General features: G+C 49.7%; 2 protein-coding genes across 2 annotated transcripts in view; both read right to left on the bottom strand.

Moving 5' to 3' along the window:
- The window catches only part of C6H4orf50 (chromosome 6 C4orf50 homolog), a 71,261-nt gene extending 52,940 nt beyond the window's left edge, over positions 1-18,321 (bottom strand). The window contains 3 exon segments of the mRNA XM_027544996.1: positions 2,336-2,474; positions 10,009-10,407; positions 15,853-18,321. Coding sequence (XP_027400797.1) covers positions 2,336-2,474; positions 10,009-10,304 — 435 coding nt within the window. The 5' untranslated portion in view covers positions 10,305-10,407; positions 15,853-18,321.
- A 1,165-nt stretch (positions 18,322-19,486) lies between these two features.
- Positions 19,487-23,011, bottom strand: part of JAKMIP1 (janus kinase and microtubule interacting protein 1) — a 155,013-nt gene continuing 151,488 nt past the window's right edge. The window contains exons 20-21 of the mRNA XM_027544995.1: positions 22,782-22,847; positions 19,487-19,563 (exon numbers count right to left, since the gene is read on the bottom strand). Coding sequence (XP_027400796.1) covers positions 19,513-19,563; positions 22,782-22,847 — 117 coding nt within the window. The 3' untranslated portion in view covers positions 19,487-19,512. The remainder of the gene's footprint in view (positions 19,564-22,781; positions 22,848-23,011) is intronic.

Here is a 23,011-nt window from a genome sequence, read left to right as displayed (position 1 = left end):
AAATTTATTTTACTTTTCTGGCCACACCACGAGGCATGAAGGAATCTTATTTCCCCGACTAGGGATTGAACTCATGCCCCCTGCAATGGAAGCACAGATTCTTAACCACTGGACCGCCAGGGAAGTCCCAGGACTGTGTATGCTTACCTGGGAAATCCTACATGTATATAAGGCTTTATTACAGGATTTTCTACAAAGAGATTACATGGTTGATGGCAGGAGCCCACACAACACCACTTTATCGCGGGTTAAAAAGTCCTGGATCTTGATGATGATGGCTTGTACCCAAGAGGATAGACTCAACTTTCTGCACCTAAATTTCAATGTAAAGGGAGAAAGCAGCACTTGCGTGTCTCCCTGGTATCTCAAAGGCTAACATCGATTTAATTGAACTTCTTATCTTCCCTGCTTCACCTCTATTTCCTTTAAAAGCTAATCGATCTGGTGTTTTTCAAACTTTTTGGACTGCCTCCCACAGTAAGAAACATCTTTTAAGAACGTGGCCCGTTACACACGTGGCAGGCGTTGACAACTGAAACAAGCTTCACAAAACAGCACTCCCCTTCACACACATGATGCCCTTTCATATTTCCTAGTCAATTCCATCTTTAAATGCTGGTTGCAACATACAGAACTGATTTCACAACCCACTGGCGGGAGTCAACCTGCAATTTGACAACTGCTGTGCTCGCCTGCGAGTAGCAATTTGCTAAAAGAGGATGCCTCTCAGGATCTCTGGGTCTCTGCCCACCAAGTCTCTGCTCTCCAGCCTTCGTTTTCTCTCCCCTGGAACACTTCAATAAAGACTAGTAATTACAAAAGCAACTAGTGCTATTTAAATGCCTACTGTTTTGAGTGTTTTACACATATTAACTGATGCTGAAGCTGAAGCTGAAGCTGAAGCTCCACTACTTTGACCACCTGATGTGAAGAACTGACTCACTAGAAAAGACCCTGATGCTGGGAAAGACTGAAGGCAGGAGGAGAAGGGGACGGCAGAGGATGAGATGGTTGGATGGCATCACTGACTCGATGGACATGACTTTGAGCAAGCTCCAGGAATTGGTGATGGACAGGGAAGCTGCAGTCCATAGGGTCGCAAAGAGTCGGATACAACTGAGCGACTGGACTGAACTGAGCTCTTTTAAAGTGTGTGTGTGCTTAGCTGCTTAGTTGTGAACGACTCTTTGTAACCCCATGGACTATAGTCCACCAGGCTCCTCTGACCATGGGATCCTCCAGGCAAGAATACTGGAGTGGGTTGCCATTTCCTACTCCAGGGGAATCTTCCCGACCCAAGGATTGAATCCGTGTCCTTTGTATCTCCTCCACTGTCAGGTGGATTCTTTACCACTGCACTACTGGGAAAGCCTAACTCCCTTAAACCAGACAACAAGTTAGGAAGGTTGGTGCTGTATCGTTCCCATTTCACAGATGAGGAAACTGAGGCCTAGAGAGGTTAAGTCACCTGGCCTACATCACAGAGCTTGTGAGTGGCAGACCAGGGTTTGGCGCCAGACATCTGCCTCCAGAGCCAACCTTCCCTTAACCACCCACTTCTCCAGTTATGCTCTAACTTGCCACCTCCCTACACCATCTCTCTTTCCCATTTGATTAGAGTGATATCCCCGAAACCCTGACTTGAGCCTCTCCTGCTCAAAGTCCTGCTCCTCCTTGGCTTCCAGACTTTGGTTCACGCCATGGTTCTGACAACTTGTCCTCCTTGGGACCCTCCTGTCTCAACTCCTGGTCCTGCTATGCTCTTCCGTACCTCCGTGCCTTGCCCAGGCTCTTACCCACCCTCGCATGCTGTTCCCCTAAGGCTCAACTCACAGGGCCCAGAAAGCACACTGTTGCCTGCACGTTTCCTCATGGCTCCATCACCCGGTTTTGGAGTTACTTGTTTCCCATCTGTGTCCCCGCCCACAAGCCAGCTCCTGAAGGCAGAGACCTGGCATCAGTCCTTCTCCTTGTCCTTAGACCAGAGCTGGCTCCCCTGATGTCAGGCACCAAGCCCACAGAAATGAACCTCTGGCCAGAGCTCCTAGTGGGTACACAGCTCCCACAGGCCACCCTGTGAGGGGACAGGGCAGGATGCGAGCCCCATTTTACAGATGGGACAGTTGAGGCCCAGGGAAGTCACGTGACCTTGCCCAGGTCCAGTGGCCCCTACCTGCACTGCTAGAATGAGGACCCCTCTCACTCCTCCTGTCTGGCTCTCCACACCCTCCCCATGGTCTATATTCAGGCGCAGCTGCTGCCACGAAAAAACCCATAGGGTGACTCTGCTGCGACAAGAAAAAAGTGCCAGAAAGAAGGAGGAGGGGCTGTGTACCTGGCTGGCCAGCTCCCCCTGCAGTGCGTCCAGCTGCTCCTGGGCCCGGAGAGAGGCGCTTCGCTCCTGGAACACGCGAGTGCTCAGCTGGTCCACCTTCTGGAGGAGGTTCCTCTCCGACAGCTCCAGTTCCTGAATCCTGTGCATCGAAGCAGCAAGGCGCTTACTCAGTGTTGAGTCCTGCCTTGGCCACAGGTGCGAGGCCTTGCAACAAGGCCACAGCAGCAGTGCCCAGAACCAAGGACGCCTCCGAGGCTAATTGAGCCCCTTTGTAACTAACTGTTGCCAAAAAGCCCCTTGATCATCACTAACAAGCTTCCTGACTCCCAGTTAGGCAAAGATGCCCACTCCAGTAAACACACTATCACGCCCCAACCAGTCACCTAACACCAGCCTTCCAGCAGCAATGGTCTTTGTCTTGAGGCTATAAACATTGGCCATTGACCCATGAAAACTGTCGACTCTCCCTGGCCCATCAGGATTTGTAGGCCCTCTGCACTCACAGTGATCACTTTATACCTGTTCTTTGTTCCTAATAAACTCACTCTTTTCTGCGGTACTCCGTGTCTGGAAATTCTTTTCCAACTTGTGCTCAGACTGCCCCAACATTCAGGATGCAGTAAGCGTGGCCTAAGGTTTTCACAGACACTGGGATCATCTTTTTTTTCCTTCTGTTTTTTGGTCAATTTGATATTCAGACAAAAAAAATGACATTTTATAAAACATTCATACGTATCTTTTTCAAGATAATCTAAAATAGTTTGGAGACATCTTTTGAATAACAAGGCACCAGGAACCTTAACAGTGTTCTCAACCCTTCAACCCTAAACCAGTAATTCCCAGTACAAGTCATACCAATGAAGGACTGAGCCCGAACCAAACATCTGCATTGTCTCAATTAATCCTCATGTGATCAGCCTGAAAGTAGGCTCCTTTTCTCCTATTTTGCACATGAGGAAACAGGATCAGAGAGGCCGGACAATTTGCCCAAGGCAATGGCACCCCACTCCAGTACTCTTGCCTGGAAAATCCCATGGACGGAGGAGCCTGGTAGGCTGCAGTCCATGGGGTCGCTAAGAGTCGGACACAACTGAGCGACTTCACTTTCACTTTTCACTTTCCTGCATTGGAGAAGGAAATGGCAACCCACTCCAGTGTTCTTGCCTGGAGAATCCCAAGGACGGGGGAGCCTAGTAGGCTGCCATCTATGGGGTCGCACAGAGTCAGACATGACTGAAACGACTTAGCAGCAGCAGCAGCAGCAGCACACAGCGTTATAGAGTCCAGGCTGCATGACTCCCAAAGTTAAAAAATCACTCAGTCATGTCCAACTCTTTGGGACCTCATGGAGTGTAGTCCACCAGGGTCCTCTTTCGGAATTCTCCAGGCAAGAATACTGGAGTGGTTGCCATTCCCTTCTCCAGGGCATCTTTCTGACCCAGGGATCAAACTTCAGTCTCCTGCATTATACAGGCAGATTCTTTACCATCTGAGCCATCAGGGAAGCCCATGACTCCCAAACTCAGGCTCTAATCCTGTGCTCTGATGCTTTCCACTTGAGCTACAGTCTTGAAAATCTCTTCTAAGGAAATGATTAAAATGCAGAAAAAGTTTTTTGTGATTACAAAAACTCTGAATTACTTACAGAAGTGAGAAGTTGGAAATGACCTGTGTAATAGTTAGGGATGGCTAAGCCTCTGGAAGTCTTTTTTATTATCCCGAGGAAGTGCTGAAGTTGCATCATATGCAAAGTAATACCCAGGCTGGAAGTGAGCTCTGACCTCAGCTCCATAGACAGAAGAAGCACGTGTGAATGGAGGGAAGCCAAAAGGGAAGATCTGCCTGCTGGTCCCATTGAGAGAGGAGGAGCTACAATGACTCACTTGTCTGTCTCCTGCCTGGTATCCAAGTCCCTTTCATGTGCCAGTCTTACTTCTGGACTAGATCACCATGAAACCTGTGGAAAGTACATCTGCGGCCTATGTGGACAAGCTCTACCCATCCTCATCCTTCACCCAGCTCCACACCACATGACCTGCACCTCCAGGACAGACTCTGCTTCCCCGGGAGAGGACCCAGATTTGCCTGCTGGCTTTCCCACTCACCAGTCATGAGGCCTTAATAGGGCTCATTCACTACTATGACCCCCAGGATCTTCATCTGTAAGAAGTAACTGCACTTTGCTCTGGGAGTTGTTGCGATGATTAAATAAAATGATGCACTGTTATTAATGATCAGGCCAAGAGCCCCCTCTCCTACTCTAGTTTTGAGGCCCTGGGGGAAGGTCTCTAAAGTGACAGAAGGGAGGATGCCGTCTTGTATAGATTAAAATCATGTTCCTTCTAAAATGAACCAGAGGAATAGCGCTCATGCTTAGTCACTCAGTCGTGTCTGACTCTGTGCAACCCCATGGACTGTAGCCCACCAGGCTCCTCTGTCCATGGGATTCTCCATGCAAGAACACTGGAGTGGGTTGCCAGGCCCTTCTCTAGGGGATCTTCCTGACCCAGGGATGGAACTAGCATCTCCTGCATTGGCAGGCAGATTCTTTACCACTGAGCCACCAGGAAAGGTTAATCAGTCAGAGAGTTGGGAGGAGTACCTTCTGATTGATTATAAAATGTGGTGATACCTGAATGAGAAAAGAGAAGCCTAAATTTTTTAGTTTTTGAGACCAACATGAACTATTAAATCTGAGACAATATTTAATCCTGGTATTATCCCATTACTTACATTAAGCAGAAAATGACTAATCTTATTGCATCAGGCTGAATGGCCTCCAAATATAACCAGCATCTATGAATATAACCTTAAGATGCCAAAGAGACTGTAGATGTGATTATGTTAGATATCTTGAGATGGAGAGATTATGCTGGATTATCTGGGTGGGACTAACTGCAATTATAATTGTCCTCATGAGAGAGGGGCAGAAGGTGAGACCACGTGACCACTGAAGCAAGATGCTACACTACTGGCTTGAAGATGGGCAGAGGCCAGAAGCCAAGGAATGCACCTATAAATGCTGGAAAAGGCGGACACAGACTTCCCGCTACCCCGTGACTGTTGGCCAGTGAGGCTACTTTAGAACTTCTTCCTCCAGAACTGAAAGACAATGAATGTGTGTTGTTTGAAGGCAGAACATTTGTACTTATTTGCTTTAGCAGCTGTAGGAAACATTTTTGTTGTTTAGTCACTCATTCATGTCCTACTCTTTGCAATCCCATGGACTGTATGTAGCCCAACAGGTGCCTCTGTCTATGGGATTTTCCAGGCAAGAATACTAGAGTGGGTAGCCATTTCCTTCTCCAGGGGATCTTCCCAACCCAGGGATTGAACCTGCATCTCCTGCATTGGCAGGCAGATTCTCTACCACTGCACCACCAGGGAACCCCCTAGGAAACATAGACACTTAACAAATAAGAACTAGACAATGAAAATACCTTTTTCATTGATTCAATTCAGTCACTCAGTCGAGTCCAACTCTGCGACCCCATGAATCGCAGCACACCAGGCCTCCCTGTCCATCACCAACTCCCGGAGTTGACTCAAACTCATGTCCACTGAGTCAGTGATGCCATCCAGCCATCTCATCCTCTGTCGTCCCCTTCTCCTCCTGCCCCCAATCCCTCCCAGCATCAGAGTCTTTTCCAATGAGTCAACTCTTCGCATGAAGTAGCCAAAGTATTGGAGTTTCAGCTTCAATATCAGTCCTTCCAATGAACACCCAGGACTGATCTCTTTTAGGATGGACTGGTTGGATGTCCTTGCAGTTCAAGGGACTCTCAAGAGTCTTCTCCAACACCACACTTCAAAAGCATCAATTCTTCGGCACTCAGCTTTCTTCACAGTCCAGCTCTCACACCCATACACGACCACTGGAAAAACCATAGCCTTGACTAGACGGACCTTTGTTGGCAAAGTAATGTCTCTGCTTTTGAATACGCTATCTAGGTTGGTCATAACTTTCCTTCCAAGGAGTAAGCGTCTTTTAACTGATTAGTGACAAATTAAAAATATATTATACTATGTAGAGCTGCAAAGAGTGCTATGAAACTGGGAGACTCTATCATGGAACTTCCACCAGGATAAATTGGTGCCTTGTTGCTGCAGGTACCACTGGGCAGGCTGCTTGGGTCCAGGTCCCAGCGACCCCACGTGATGGTCTGTGCGACTGGGGAGAAGTTATTAAATACTTAAGCCAGCACCTTGATTTCCCTACCTAGAAATTGAGGATACCAATATTACTTAGTTTTAAATATTTTTTAAGGATTAAGCCACTCTGCTTATTTAACTTATATGCAGAGTACATCATACAAAATGCCAAGCTGGATGAAGCACAAGCTGGAATCAAGATTGTTAGGAGAAATATCAATAACCTCAGTTATGCAGATGACACCACCCTTATGGCAGAAAGTGAAGAAGAACTAAAGAGCCTCTTGATGAAAGTGAAAGAGGAAAGTGAAAAAGTTGGCTTCAAATTCAACATTCAAAAAGTGAAGATCATGGCATCTGGTCCCATCACTTCATGGCAAATAGATGGGGAAACAATGGAAACGGTGACAGACTTTTTTTGGGGGGCTCCAAAACCATTGCAGATGGTGATTGCAGCCATGAAATTAAAACGCTTGCTCCTTGGAAGAAAAGCTATGACCGACCTAGACAGCATATTAAAAAGCACTGACATTACCTTGCAGACAAAGGTCCATCTAGTCAAAGCTATGGTTTTTCCAGTAGTCATGTATGGATGTGAGAGTTGGACTATAAAGAAAGCTGAGTGCTGAAGAATTGATGCTTTTGAACTGTGGTGTTGGAGAAGACTCTTGAGAGTCCCTTGGACTACAAGGAGATCCAACCAGTCCATCCTAAAGGAAATCAGTCCCAAATATTCATTGAAAGGACTGATGTTAAAGCTGAAACTCCAATAGTTTGGCCACCTGATGTGAAGAACTAACTCACTGGAAAAGACCCTGATGCTGGGAAAGACTGAAGGTAGGAGGAGAAGGGGATGACAGAGGATGAGATGGCTGAATGGCATCACAGATTCGACGGACATGAGTTTGAGTAAACTCTGGGAGTTGGTGATGGACAGGGAGGCCTGGCATGCTGCAGTCCATGGGATCACAAAGAGTTGGACACGACTGAGTAACTGAACTGAACGATTAACCCTGTTAATACTTGTCGAGCATGTAAATAGTGCCTTGTCCAGAGCAAGCACTCAACAAGTATTCAGTTATTATTAATTTTGTTGCATGTAGGTGGGAAGTGAATTTGTAACAATGATGGTGTTATGGGGAGTGGAGTTCTCTTTCTCAAATTTCTAACACTGTGGTTGCATTAGTTTTACCATAAATACTTTTAAATTTTAACTCTTTAATGGAAGTGATATCCAATATACACTATTGATCTTTTACTGTACCTTACCTGGAGGAAATCTATGGTGACATTAGCCTGAAGTCTATGTTCACAATTGTGCGTTCAGACCCTGGCTTCAGCTCTTAGTGACCCTGGGTAATGTATTCCATCCTCTGAGCCTGTTTCCCCATCTGGAAAAGGGGCCCATATCACTTTGTGTATCACAGGGTTCAAGTAACAGCTATCTTCACCCGTGTGTGGGAGGACCTGCACTGTGGCCCATGCCACAGGCTCTTGGTAAGCCTTTTTCTCTGAACCCTTACCACGAATCTTGCTTTCCCTTCCACCCTGCTTCTGTGGGACACAGCCCACATTTGGGGAAGGGAATGGCTACAGAGGACAAGAGAACTGAGGACCCAGCCCACATTTCCCCACAGGTGGGTACAGGATACAGCCTTCCCAGGATGGCCTCATCCCAGCCCCAGCCACAGAGGCCCTTCCCCTCCATCACTCATGGTGCCTCCAGGCTGTCTGTCTCTTCCTCACATGGAAGGGCCTCCTCTGGCAGGGGTTTCCCACCCATCTTCTCCGGGCCTCATGACCTCCTTCTCACTGCCAGGTATAACCAGTTGTGGGTTATCCTTTCCTCTCCAGCGCTGGGGCCCTGCCTCTTCCAGCCGTCAATCCCTAGAACTTGTGTCTGGGACTGTGTGTGTTAGTCGCTCAGTCATGTCCAATTGTTTATGACCCCATGGACTACAGCCTGCCAGGCGCCTCTGTCCATGGAATTTTCCAGGCAAAAATACTGGAGCGGGTAGCCATTCCCTCCTCCAGGAGATCTTCCTGACAACCCAGGGATCAAACCCAAGTCTCCTGCATTGCAGGCAGATTCTTGACTGTCTGAACCACCAGGGAAGCCCCTTTGGACCAAATATATCCCCTGAAATTCATATGTTGAAGTTAGCTAACCCCAGTACCTTAGAATGTGACTGTATTTGGAGACAGAGTTTTTTTTTTAAAGAGGTGATTTAGTTAAAATGAGGTCATTAGGATGAGCTTTGATCCCATATGACTGGTATCCTTATAAGAAGAGGAGACCGACATGCACAGAAGACACAGACAGAAGGCAGACAACGCCAAGCCGTGGAGCGCAGTCTCAGAGAAACCAGCCCTGCCCACACCTTAATCTTTGACTTCCAACCTCCAAGACTAGGTGTCAAACAAGAACATAGGCTTTGGATAAAGACCTGGATTCAAATGCCCCACCTCTGGACCATGTTGCTTCCATTAGAAAATAGAGCCTATGCCAGGAGGTTCAGCTATTTTCATGCTGTGCTGTGCTCAGCTGTGTCCAACTCTTTGGAACCCCATAGACTGTAGCCCAACAGGTTCTTCTGGCCATGGGATTTCAGCAGGCAACAATACTGGAGTGGGTTGCCATTTCCTCCTCCAAGAGACCTTCCTGATCCAGAGATCAAACCTACGTCTCTTGCGTCTCCTGCCCTGGCAGGCAGATTCTTTACCACTGAACCATGTGGGAAGCCAGGAGGCTCAGCAGTGAGAATCAAACAAACACAGGGAATCTGCTACCAAGATGACAGAAAAGATGAAAGGCCAGACAGAGCGGACAGGCAACCCAGAGGTTAGCCACCACTGGGGCCACTTCTGCCCCTGGGGCTGGAAGGACAGACAGAGAGAAGATGGAGACACCAGGGCCCAGGAGCAGGACCACAGAGGATGCCAAAGGCACGACTGAATGGCAACCACTGTGGGAGATGTCACCCAGAGCAGAAGAGAGGTGGGAGAATCCTGGCTTCTCCCTCCGCCTCCTTTCAGCACCTCCCATTGGCTGGATCCACATGAAAACCAATGAGCAAGGGAGCCTGGGAAACAGGCTCAGTGCCTGTGGTACAGAGCAGAGGATGGGAAAGACAGAGGAGCCAGAGGCTGCTGTGGGCAGACGATGGAACACTGACTGCTTTGCCTGCATCCTTAGCCATAGAATGGCTTCCCTGGTGGCTCAGAGGGTAAAGAATCTGCCTGCCAATGCAGGAGACCCAGGAAAAATCCCTCGGTTGGGAAGATCCCCAGAGAAGGGCATGGCAACCCACTCCCGTATTCTATCCTGCCTGGAGAATGCCGTGGGCAGAGGATCCTGGTGGGCTACAGCCCATGGAGTCACAAAGAGTCAGACATGACTGAGCGACTAACACTTCCCTTTCCTTCAGCCATAGAAACGATTCAATACACCCTTCTACCACGATGAGGAGGCCCCAGGATTTGTAACATACACAAAGAAGAGGTCCAAAGGGTATATTTACCTGCTCCTCAGCCCAGACTCCGACATCATGTGCTTGTCCACAGCTGCCAACAGCTTCTGCTCCGAGGATTCCAGCTGCTTCCTGAGTGTTCCCGTGTCCACGTCTGGACTTTCGGCTGCTCCTCCCAGAAAACATCCCTGCTCCTCACCACTCTCCTCTACATCCTGGAAGATCCAGGACGTGTCGATCTTCACATCAACGTTCATTATATCAAACCCATCACTGCTGGGGGCTCTGACAACATAACTGAAACTTTTTTCAGTCCATCCTTTAGCGTTTGGCTCCATCCCGTACATAGTTCATGGGCCAAGACTGAATAAAATTAAGTGAATCTGCAACACTGACTTTCTGGAGATTTCCAGGTGGCTGCGGTGGCTTCAGATTGTGCAAGAAAATATCCTTTGAGAAGGGCAAGAACAGGTGGATTATTTATGAGTGGGAGACTTGGGTTTCACCTGCACAAACATCATACAATATGAATGAAAGCCTTTCGTTTTACAAGCCAGCATGCCCACACTCACCCAAAGCAGAAAGGCCACTTGGAGTTACAAACTGAATAATGTGTACAAAGAGGTAAAATAACATTTCCAGGCAGGACCATGAGAGTGTTATAGATTCTCAAGAGTGAGGCTCAAGTTTTCACCCAGCAATAAATGATGCTCTAAACTTCCTTTCTGAGTCCAGCAAACATTTATCACTGGCTTGGAGTTGACTAGGTGGAGGGGAAGGGTAACTAGCACTGCACTGGGCCATCTCACCTTACTTAGTCCAGTTCTGATAACCTTGTGAGATGGGCATTTTCAGAACCATTTTATAGATGGCATGATGAAACAGAGGCTCTGGAAGGTAGAGGAGCTTATTCAGGCCCCACAGATGGGCAGTGGCAGAGTTAGGATTCAAATCTGAGCCTGGACCAAAGCTTGAGGGACTGGGCTTTGCTGGTGGATCAGTGGTAAAGAATCCAGCTTCCAACGCAGGAGACATGGGTTTGATCCTTGATCTGGGAGGATCCCACATGCCGCAGAGCAACTGAGCCCATGTGTCACAACTACTGAACCTGTGCATTAGAGCCCAGGAGCCGCAACTACTGAGCCCATGTGCTGTAGAGCCTGTGCCTGGCAACAAGAGAATCCACTGCAATGAGAAGCCCACGCACCACTAACTAGAGTGGCCCCTGCTCTCCACAACTAGAGAAAAGCCCGTGCAGCGATGAAGACCCAGAACAGCCAAATAAATATTTAAAAAAAAAAAAAGCTCAAGGGGTGAGGGATGAACCAAGACCCTGAACAGGAGGAAACACATCATGTCGAGTGTGGGGGAGCCTGAAGCTGGAGAGGTAGCCAGAGAATGACCCATCGCAGCTGGCGGAAGTGGGCAAAAGGCTCCTCCATGGAGAGGGAGCATCAGGACCAGAGCCCCAGGACAGAGTCAGGAAGATGAAGGTGATGGGAGCGATTGGGTTTGGCTGGCCCAGTAGACACAATCAAGGGGGAAATGAAGACCCAAGCAGGACAGATGACTTGGGGCCATATACTTGTGGGCCGTGGGTTCCAGGACGTGCACTGTGGCATCTCTGTGTGGCAAGTGGGGATCCCTGGAGTGTTTAGAGGCAAGGGGGCCTGGTGAGATCTTACTTTAAGAATTAGAGCACTGTGAAGGTGTAGGAGGTGAGAACAGAGGCAGCTGGCCATGGAAGAGGAGCCAGTGCCATAAACAGGCCCAGTGGTACAGAAATAAATAGAAATTTAAACTAAGTGGCTTAATTCTCTCTGAAATAATGGACGTCATTAAAGAGATGTGTGTGCATGCTAAGCCACTTCAGTCGTGTCTGACTCTGTGGGACCCTGTGGACTATAGCCCGCCAGGCTCCTCTGTCCAAGGAATCCTCCAGGCAATAAGACTGGAGTGGGTTGCCATGTCCTCCTCCAGGGGATCTTCCCAACCCAGGGATCAAACCCAAGTCTCATGTCTCCTGCATTGGCAGGTGAGTTCTTTACCACTAGTGCCGCCTGGGAAGCCCCATTAAAGACACAATGCGTGCTTAGCCCCTCAGTTGTGTCTGACTCTTTGTGATTCTTTGGACGACAGCCGGCCAGGCTCCTCTGTTCACAGGATTTTCCAGGCAAGGATACTGGAGTGAGCTCCCATTTCCTCCTGCAGGGTAGAGACAGATGTCTCTAAAAATGATGGACGAGACTTCCCCTGCCCTTTTCTGAGAGGATCTACTTTAGAAAACTTATAGTTCTTCATCTATTTGAAATACATGTAAATCCTTTTAAAAGCTAAATAAGCCTTTTGCCAGTTTTATGACCCAGGATATCTTTCTGAAGATCCTGGGAGACCTCTCTTTGGCATGCAAACATTCAAGGAAAATAGGACCTCATCTCCTAGTTCCCGTGGGAGGGTCGGAGCTTACATTAGTGGTCACCTGGCTCCAAGTTGCACAACCATCTCATTCTAAAGATATGAGAAACTCCATTTTCCTTTGTATAAAAAAATTAACATAGAGGGTCACCCCAATATCCAGATGGATTTAGGGTAACATACATGTAATAATTAATGTTGCCAAGTTCTTTTATTTGAGAACAAATTATTGCTTATCCTGAAGATCTATATCTTCAGGGCTGCATCTCCTTGGCTCATAAGATTATGAATTCTTTTCTGCCTTTGAAAATCTCTTAACAGATGGTCTGTGATGCACATCACATTCTGGTTTGGTGCTCATTTGATAACGATCGTTTTCTTTCTTATCTACCTCAGCAGAAAGGTAGTCTGGTGGAAGAAGATTGTGTTTTAAAATGTTTCCCAAACATGATGAGAAAAAATTTAAAATTAGCCCAACAAGGTCCTATTGTATAGCACAGGGAACTATATTCGACATCCTATAATAAATCATAATATAAAAGAAAAAATTTAAAATATTTTCCCCCAACAATGGCCACCGTGCAGGGTGGCTCAGGGGCTTGCAATAAACACGGGGATCTCAGAGGCAGCAGGGTGGGGTATTGGCCGCCAGGGGGCGCTGTGGGGGCCCTTAGATTTCTGGTGTTTCTCTGACGGAACTTTGGACAAATCATTTAACTTCTCATAAAAGGCAGGGGTGGGAGGTAAAAATAGCACCTACATCAAGAGCTCTTGATGCATAAATGGGTTGCTGTAGGCAAAGCACCCCTGTACAGAGCCCGGCACCCAGTGAACACAGCGGGCAGGCTGTCAGGTGGTGGACAGAGGCAGCACCTTGCAGTTACTGCCTGCCTGCCTGGGCTGTGTCCAACTCTGTCTCTTATGTGCCAAGTTCTTAGGCAATTAACTTTGCCTCTTGCAAAACGAGACGAACAGTAGTCTCCTCCCTGCTGCTGCATGAGTCACTTAGCTCTCAAGTGCCTGGTCCTGTGCCTGGCACAGTGAGTACCCAGAGACCCTAGCTGCCAGGAGCCTCCTCAAGCAGGAGGATTGATTGACAGCTGACTGAGGTAGGATGACCACCTAAAAAAAAAATCACAGTGCCAGGCCGGCAAGGAGGAGGGAGCAGGTAGCCGTTTCTTAGGGAAGCAGCTGGAGTAAAGATGCATCTTGTCTCCTCCCTCCAGGACAGGTAAAGGGCGTTTGATGCCCCAAACCTCTGCTTAAGAATGTGTCTTCAGACTCTTTCTGGGTAAATAACTAAGACTGTGGGGTCCATTTGGAATGAACCCTCTGTGTCTGAGGGAGAAGGGCAGGAAGGTGGATTATCACCTCTGTGGGCTTTTCAGAGCTGGAGACCTGGGGGGAGGAGACTGATGGCCACGGGGCAGCTGTTAGGACAGGGTCCTGCATCCTCAGCAGCCTGGGTGAGGCACCCCAAGGCTGAGAGTGGTCATGGGAAGGACACACAGCTTGACCTACAGCAGGGCACAGGGGTTCCCCCTTCAGACCAGACGGCAGCCCCAGAAAGGTTGAGGGGTAGGGGGAGGGTTGAGAGGGAGGTGAGAGGAGGCTGCTGCTGCTGCTGCTGCTAAGTCACTTTAGTCGTGTCTGACTCTGTGCGACCCCACAGACGGCAGCCCACCAGGCTCCCCCATCCCTGGGATTCTCCAGGCAAGAACACTGGAGTGGGTTGCCATGGCCTTCTCCAATGCATGAAAGTGAAAAGTGAAAGGGAAGTTGCTCAGTCGTGTTCGACTCTTCCCGACCCCATGGACTGCAGCCTATCAGGCTCCTCCGCCCATGGGATTTTCCAGGCAAGAGTACTGGAGTGGGGTGCCATTGCCTTGCTAGGGGTCTGGAAACCCACAGCTCTGCCCCTTGAGCTGGAATTGGGGGCACAGTTTGGGGTCTGTAGGAGTCCCCAGGAGAAGGCAATGGCACCCCACTCCAGTACTCTTGCCTGGAAAATCTTATGGACAGAGGAGCCTGGAAGGCTGCAGTCCATGGGGTCGCTGAGGGTCAGACAGGACTGAGCAACTTCGCTTTCACTTTTCACTTTCATGCATTGGAGAAGGAAATGGCAACCCACTCCAGTGTTCTTGCCTGGAAAATCCCAGGGACGGGGGAGCCTGGTGGGCTGCCGTCTGTGGGGTCACACAGAGTCGGACACGACTGAAGCGACTTAGCAGCAGCCGGAGTCCCCAAGGGTTCTTAGACAACTTCGGGGGAGAAGCACCCCAAACTGGCTGTCTGGTATGCCCAGTTTGGCAGGCATCTAGCAGGGTCTGGTTAAATGGAAGAGAAACAAACATACATTTTTGTACTGGAAACATCAGGCAGGATTTCTACTCATCACACACTGAATCTGGAAGGAGATGGGAGAGCAGACCGCCCAGATCCTGAGGCTCAACTGTGTACCTCAAGGATCAAGAAAGAGGGAGGCGGCTGATGGGAGGAGAGAGAATGCAACTGCCAGGAAGGCACCGAGTGAACGCTAAATCATGGAGTCCAGCTCCCCGGGTGACCAGGGCCTCTCAGCAGGGCCCACGCATACGCAGAGTGCCCCCGGGGCTATCCCCCTCCAGCGGCACCTCCCCCCACCCTACCTCCCGGCCCTCAGGGCCGTGGGCAACGAGTCAGTGCATCTGGAATATAGGACTCAGTCAGTGCAACTCAGAACATGCAGTGGAGGGAAGACCGCCCAGTGCACCCAGGACTTTCCTATTTTAGAACTGGAAAGTCCTGACCTGGGTACACCCAATGGCTAGTCACCTGCAGGGCTGATCCCTGGGCCCACATGGCTGCCAGAAGGTGGTGGCGGGGCACATTCTGTCATCTAAACTTCTTCACTGCTCTGCCCCTCACAAGTTTCCACTGCCGAGAACTGAGGGGAGTGGAGGGGGAGGAAGAAAAGGACAGGGGAGGAGAGGAGGAATAAAGTGTGAGTTGTGAGGGGAGGAGTGAAGTGTAAGGGTGTAAGGGGAGGGGTGAGGTGTGAGGAGAGGGGTGAGGTGTAAGGGTGTGAGGGGAGGGGTGAGGTATGAAAGGAGGGGTAAGGTGTGAAAGGAGGGGTGAGGTGGAAAGGTGTAAGAGGAGGGATGAGGCGTGAGGAAGGGGTGAGGTGTGAGGGTGTAAGAGGAGGGGTGAGGCCTGAGGAGAGAGGGGAGGATGAGGAGTGGGATGCTGGGCACTTAATCAGCATGGCATAGCGTGACATTCCTGTATCAGGAACTTGACCTGGGCTCTCTCTTTACCCTGAGTAGATCTGTTAGAAGGCAGGTGGTAAAGGGTGGACCCAAGCCTGCTCCTTTCTGAGTGAGACTGACTTGGGTTCAGTTGACTCTGTAGCTCTTCTGCCCTGGAAACCACACCTGCGCAGAAGATCAGCTGTCTTGCTAGGCGACAACAACACCAGTAGCCCTGAGCCCTGTGCCTCACCTGGGCTCGCGGGGAGCTGTGGATGGCCTCTGAGAACGAGTATGCACCTGGTGGGCCGCCGGAGCTCTGAGGCCTGCTGAGTACAGTGGCTCTTGTGACTGGGCCTGTCCCTGGCAGGAACCTTGGAGGCGATGCCTAGGACTGTCACAAGAAATGCTGGCTCTTGTTGAGTACTTTGGGCTTCTAAGCCTGGGCAGCTCCCATACCTGCCTGTGTAAGTCTCACTCCCTTGCACCTGAACTTTCTCCTGGGGGCCAAAGAGAATGGCCCCTGGTCCCCTGTGGGCCATGAGGTCTCCTTTGAGGATGACTCCCACAAAGGTGTGTTCAATGCTGTCTGCTACAGCTCCTGACAGTGTCTAAGAGTCTTTGGGCCTAACTGTCTAGTTGTACCCAAAGAAAACCTTTTGTGAAGTGCTGTGTGGGAATACCACCCCCATTCCACAGATAGAAAACATTAAGACTGAGGGGCAAGTATTTTGCCAAGTGTTCACTGCAGGGGAGTGGCAGGTCTGGGAGTGGACCCGGATGGGTCTGACATCAAAGCCACCATCGTTCGTATCCTCTTGTCTGAGTGGGAGAGCTGAGTAGACAGAAGTGTGGGGCAGGAGGACAGAAGACCCCACACTCCTGCAGCGGGGAGGCGATGGGTGCTCTGTGCTGCGGGTCCAGCTTCCCAGGGACCCTGCACACCTCCCAGACTTGCGCTGCTAAGTTAGCAAAGCAAGGCTTCTCTGTGCTTCTTTGGCTCCAGAGAAATCATGTGTGCTTTTTCATTTTTGTTCCTTGTGTGATTCTACATTCCCATTGCTACCTGGAGTGCTCAGATGCCTGCTTTTTCCAAGCAGAGACATCAGTTCATTTGCTTTTGGTCATCAGATGCTGGAAAGTCATGGGGCTGGTGTGGCGGTGCTTTGGGTTTAGATTTCAAAAGAGGAATGGTCGCTTCTCAGCTGTCTTGGGTGTCTGTTTGCTTAGAGCCCCCTAATCCTTTGGTTTTGTTTGAACATCCCTCTCTGTCTGGCTGGATGCCCCTTCTGTACTGAGATCCATGTTCTCCATCCTTGGGTCTGTCCTTCTGAGAACTTTCAGCTCTTTTCTTAGATTCTCCTCCCCTCCTTGATTCCTCCAGTGGCCTGAATTTTGGTCATTTAGGTTTTCTCCAAAGGTTATTCTCACTAGAAATTACAGATTGCTCTTGCAGTCCAACAAACACAGAGCAGTGAGTCTTTCCATCCTTGGGATAAAACCATCCTTGCCTTCAGGTGCTTCTTTCAATAAGACGCGGCTATCCTCTCCTTCACAGCCATTACCTTCTATTTCACTTGATTTATTTTGATTCCAAAAGTCTTTCTTCCAAAAGTTTGGGAGGGGGCAGTCATATAAGCGGGTGTCTTCTCCTGGAGATGCTCCCCCACCCACCCACTCACTGCAACAACATCCAAAAGGGACTTCTCTTCTCTGGGATTCCCTCCTAAACTTGACTCCCACCAGCTGGTGTCCTGCCCTCCTGAGCTGCCCCACTCCATCCGTTCTCCTGAGGGGCTTGATGCAGAGGTGGGTCTCCTGAGATCAGGAAGGGCTGCCTCCTTCTCTCCCGTTGTAAGAGAGCAGACTTGGTCTCAGACCACGGCAGAAGGAGCCTCAGTCCTCACAGGCTCTCCAGGGAATCACTTCATAACACAGCATTTCTTCCTTGCCAACACCTTGCAAATGACAACCCAGATGCGAGAAAGCCCAAGGGTGGTCTGAGTGGGGGCTCTATCCACCTCTCAGTCCTTGTTCCACCATGACCCCAGGTGCAGTCAGGCTCTGGGACTTTCACTGTGTCATACGCACAAGATTGATGGAGCCTGTGGCTTCCCCCTTGTAAATCTGAGGTCCTGGCATCCACTGTCCACAGTGGGTGAGGCTCCAGATGTCTCTCTCTGGCCTCCAGCTGCTGAATTCAGCTGCACATGGACCTGGAGGGCTTTGGTGACTGGGTCTTGACTTTGCGTTCAGATCACAGGGACATTTTTGAGTCATTCTGGCTGACAGACTCTGGGATACACAGGGCACAGCTCATGGAGACATATGTATACAGTCAGTGTCTAGCCGGGCACACACACCACGGCTGGGGAGGCATGCCGTGTGGGGACAAGGACACGGGTCTGTCCCCAGACAGTGCAGCGGCTCTCCAATCAACCAGTTTCTAGTAATTGCACTTAGTTTCCTGGTATTCGGGTCTCTGCCCTTCGGGCTCTTGAAGGTGCCATAGCGGGGACTCAGATGTGGCCCTGAGCTTGACAAATTCCCCTTGGTCCCTGCAGAGCTCCTACAGCCCGACCCAGCCAGGACCCAGCCGTAGATCCTAAATGCCTCCCCTCTGGACTGTCATCAAGTATCCACAAATTCTGGTTTCAGTCTCTGGGCTTGGAATAGCTTGTTTTGCTGTTGAATTTTGGTTTGAGTGGGGTCAGGGTTGCCATAGGACTCAGTTTATTCCATAAGCTTTTTTTCTATCCTGGAAAATTAAAAAATAATTGGAAATGACACAAGAACCTAGGGTTAGGATGGCTAGAGAAGTCCCTGCTTATCTGCCTTCGCCTGTCCCCACCACTGTCCTGAACCCTCCAGCCGAGCCCACTGAGGGACGTTCCCCGACAATCCAGGAAAAGAGGAAATGGGGTTCAGATGACCTGTTCTCCTGCACCCACCCCAACCTGCTATAGTGACCCCCACTCTTGTCTGATGAGACCTGGGGTCTTTCTTTTACTTGCCACACAAGCACTGAATGAACATCAACCACATGCCAAGTGCTGTCCTAGGACTGGGCAGAGGACCCGAGGAAAAGTCCTCAGGTGCAAGGGTTGGGCATCGGGCACAGACACAGTGTCTGAGCTCAGTCTGGGGGTCCAGGCAGCTGCTGGGCTATGGGCATCCCCGGAGCTCACAAGGCCCTCACATGAGCTGGACTCAGGGGGCAGAACTCTAGGTTCTAGGGGCCTTGGCAGTCCCCAGTCCATGGTGGGCACTCAGAACAGGGAGAAGGGGGGTAGGCCTGGGTGCCAAAGCAGGAACTCAGTGTGAGACAGGCAGGGTCCAACGATTAGAGAAGGACCAGCTGCTGGGATGGCATCAAAGCCAGATCTGGGGTCAAGGGCAGGGCAGGGGGAGAGGCCAGGGGCTTGGAATCTTTACACAGGTTTCCTGGGCATTTTGTATGCAGGCCATGGACTCCTGCAGACCCCTGACCCCAGAAGCCGACTCTGGTTAATTTTACTGCTCCACAGGAAATAGCCTATAGTGGACTGTATGGTGAATTTACTGGTTCACAGGCGACAGAGAGAACCAAAAACCAAAGCCAAAATAGAGAGGACCTTTGGACAAAACTGTAACCACCTTTTCAAGATGAAATAACAATAGGGTGACAACCAGGTCTCCACTGTCCAACCTTATTCACTGAGAACTCCCCAATCTCCCTCCCAGGGGTGGAACGTGCCAGCAGCCCCTGGATGCCTCTAGCCCAGTGGGCCTGACATTGAGCAATCTATCACAAGGCCACCTTCCACATTGCCTAAAGGAATGTTATGGTCAGAGTCGGGAGGAAATCTCCTTTTTAGAAAATATGAATGAAAATGAAAGGATACCAACCCGAGTTCTTGGCTCACTGAAGTCATCAAGGCCACAGAATGAATGCTAGTGAGAAAAACAAAAAAAGGAACAAAAACTATAAAATAAGACCAAAAGAAAATGAGGAGGGGGAAGAAAAGAAAGAAAGATGTAAGATATGTAGAATGGAATTCAATGACAGCATTTCACAAGAGCTAGGGCCCTGGGGTGGGTTTGGAAAGAGACACAGGAGGTCAGTGGGCTTCAGAAGCTGATTCCGCCTGAGAAACCCATTCTGTGGGATTCCTTGCCCAGGGTGGGTTACCCCACAGTCTGCAAACATCTGGCTAATACAGGCGGGGGAGGGGTCCACCATAGTGGAGGTGTTGGTCGCTCAGTCACGTCTGACTCTTGGTGACCCCGTGGACCGTGTGGCTTGCCAAGCTCCTCTGTCCATGGGGTTCTCCAGGCAAGAAGAAGGGCGTGGACTGACATTCCCAGACCAGGAATTTTTGGTGCTGGGGTGTGACTTTCTTGAAGAATGTGGCAGGATAGTATATATCCAGGAAGAACCCGCTGATGGTCATGGTTGATGGTCCCACCAAAGGCGGGGCATGACATGCATACAGAGATCAAGGAAGACTCCACCCAGGTCCCAGGTCACCCAGTCCCACCAGAAGACAAACAGAACCCCTCCCCCTCCCACATCCCTGCCAGGGCCCACTCTTCCAAGAGAGTCATTGTTTAAAATCTTTTATGCCTCTGGTTTTTCTGCTTTAAAAAGAAAAAAATATCAGGAAAAAAAAGTGGCCCTAAAGGAGTGAAAAATTGTACAGATCAGTTTGAAAATAGAGATCTTCCTTAGCTTATTTACAACTTGATTTATTCAAAAAGAATTGCTGGTGATTCTTTTTGGAGATTAGGTTATGAGAAACATGTCTGAATATTATCTGAGGTGTCTAAAAATAATTCATTGTTTTTTTTCCCAAAACCTCAAGGTAATAGCTCCCCTAAATTGTTACTGAAAAAATGAACATCCAGACAGCCAACAAATTTTAAACACATTTTAGGATCACTGGAAGTTAAAGCTAGAAGGAACATTTAGAATCACCTAGCTCTTGATTTTCTACATAGGGAAACTGAGACCTGAGAATGGCGAGGTCCTTGCCGAGACCACCCTGTGGCATGTGGTGGGGAAAGAGTTCCTGACAGCTGACCACGGTGGCTGGAGTTATTTTTCCACCAGCCCAGGCCAACAGTATCCTTTAAGTATCCTTGAGACCCCCTGGGCTGCTCCAGTCCATGGGGTCACAAAGAGTCCGACAGACTGAGCAGCTAATACTTTCACTTCAACTTATCCTTATGGCTTCCCAGGTGGCACTAGTGGAAAAGAATCTGCCTGCAATGCAGATTCTGGTTCAATCCCTGGGTTGGGAAGATACCCTGGAGATGGGAATGTCAGCCCACTCCAGTATTCTTGCCTGGAGAATGCCATGGACAGAGGAGCCTGGTGGGCTGCAGTCCATGGGGTCGCAAAGAGTCCGACACGACTGAGCGACTAACACTTTTGCTTTCACTGGCTGCTCAAAATAACCGCAGAATTGTGTGGGGGTGGGGGGAGTGGTGAGCAGCTGTCTGATGGGGATTCTGCTGCTGCTTAGTTGCTTCAGTCGTGTCCGACCCTGTGCAACCCCATGGACCGTAGCTGCCAGGCTCCTCTGTCCATGGGGATTCTCCTGGCAAGAATACCAGAGTGGGTTGCCACGCCCTCCTTCAGGGAATCTTCCTGGCTCAGGGATCAAACTCGAGTCTCCTGCATTGCAGGCAGATTCTTTACAGCTGAGCCACTAGGGAAGCCGGATGGGGACTCTAGGGGTCTACTTAAACCAAATTCCTAAGGGGTTTCCAGGGCACTCAGGAAAATGGGCCCAGAGCCTCCAGCCATTACCCTCTGCTGCCCCCGTGAGGACACTGCTGGTTGTGCAGGCTGGGAGGCCCTGGGGCTCCAGGTACAGTAGGGAAGACGCTAGGAAGGTGAGTTAATCTGTGTAAAAGCTGACTTTTAGGAAAGAAAACTGGTGTAGCATCTGAAGAGCTGCACTATCTCTTTGGGCCATTGTGTTTGACTCCCTCTAGAAAGAGTGGGCTGTCATCCCATTTGCAGACAACCGTGAATCTGCCCTCTGGTGGCTTTCGTGACTTTGGCCCTGCTCTGTCCATGGAATGAGTCAGACACCTGAAGCTCAGAAATATCCTTTCTCCATCTTCTTTTCCAGGGTGGCAGCACATCATCCTTAAAGCTTTTTTGACGCATGTTGTCCCCAACAGACACCACCCCCAAAGTTGGGGTCAGAGTCCATCACCTATTCCCAAACATGAGCTTACCTCTACAACATAAAATGTGCAATTGTGGATTTTCTGTGTGAGTGTGTTGTGTGTGTGTGTTAGTCCTTCAGTCACATCCAACTCTTCGTGACCCCATGGACTGTAGCCTGCCAGGCTCTCTGTCCATGGAATTTCCCAAGCAAGAATACTGGAGTGGGTAGCCAGTCCCTTCTCCAGGGGATCTTCCCGACAACCCAGGGATCAACCCAGGTCTCCCATATGGCAGGCAGATTCTTTACTGTCTAAGCCATCAGGGAAGTCTGGGTTTTCTACTCATCTATTACTCATCCTGCAAACATTTGATGATGCCCTACTTCATGGCAAGAACTGTCTTCGATAAAGAGATAAATAAAAGCTGGTCCCTGAACTCAAGGAAGTCCTGGCCACTGGGCAGACGAACAAGAAGTAGTAAGTGCCCTAACAAAGATGCCGCGTATATGGATTCATTTATCTGTCTGGACCAGCAGTATGTGGCGGGGGCGCTGGTAGGGTGACTGTGGAATCCCTGGAGACCCGGGTTATCCCTCCCCAGCTGTGGGATTGTGGACAGGTGTTTGAATCTTTCTCGGGCTCAGTGTCCTCACCCGTAAAGTGGGGACAACCATAGGGGCCAGTGGGACTGGGCATCAGCCTCACTTCCTGCTGGAAGGAAGAGACTTCCCTGAAGGGAAGAACACTCATTGGTTCTAGGCCTAAGTGTCATTTAAGGAGAATGAGTCCATGGAGAAAGTCACCTCACCCTTCCCAGTGAGGTAGTGTCAGAGGGGTTCAGACTTTCTTCCCTAGAAAAGTACTTATTTCTTGGACCGCCAGTACGGGGGACACGGGCAGAGAAGAGAGGGCTGAAGACAGAGCCTGTTCCTTAGGCTTCATGAAACTGACAGAAGAGAATACTCCACGTGAGCGGTTCATGGAAGACGCCAGGGGCTGGCACGAGCTCACACCACCTACCTTTTCCTCCAGTTCTTTTAGGTGTCGCTTCTGGATCTCCAGCTTATCCTCCAGTTCTCGCACTCTCTGCAACACATTAAGTTCTGTATCAGAAAAAGTAAATTTTCCAGGTTCAAATCTCACTCTTCATTGTTTGTCTAGTGTAGTGTGTTTAAGCAGCGACTCATTGGAAATGAGTCGGGAATGACTGAAGGCAAGAGGAGAAGAGGGCGGTAGAGGATGAGATGGTT

Source organism: Bos indicus x Bos taurus, chromosome 6, assembly GCF_003369695.1.
Source record: "Bos indicus x Bos taurus breed Angus x Brahman F1 hybrid chromosome 6, Bos_hybrid_MaternalHap_v2.0, whole genome shotgun sequence".
Taxonomy (NCBI): Eukaryota; Metazoa; Chordata; class Mammalia; order Artiodactyla; family Bovidae; genus Bos; species Bos indicus x Bos taurus.
Note: the sequence above shows the minus strand (reverse complement) of the source record. Positions and strands in the feature narration are given on the sequence as shown.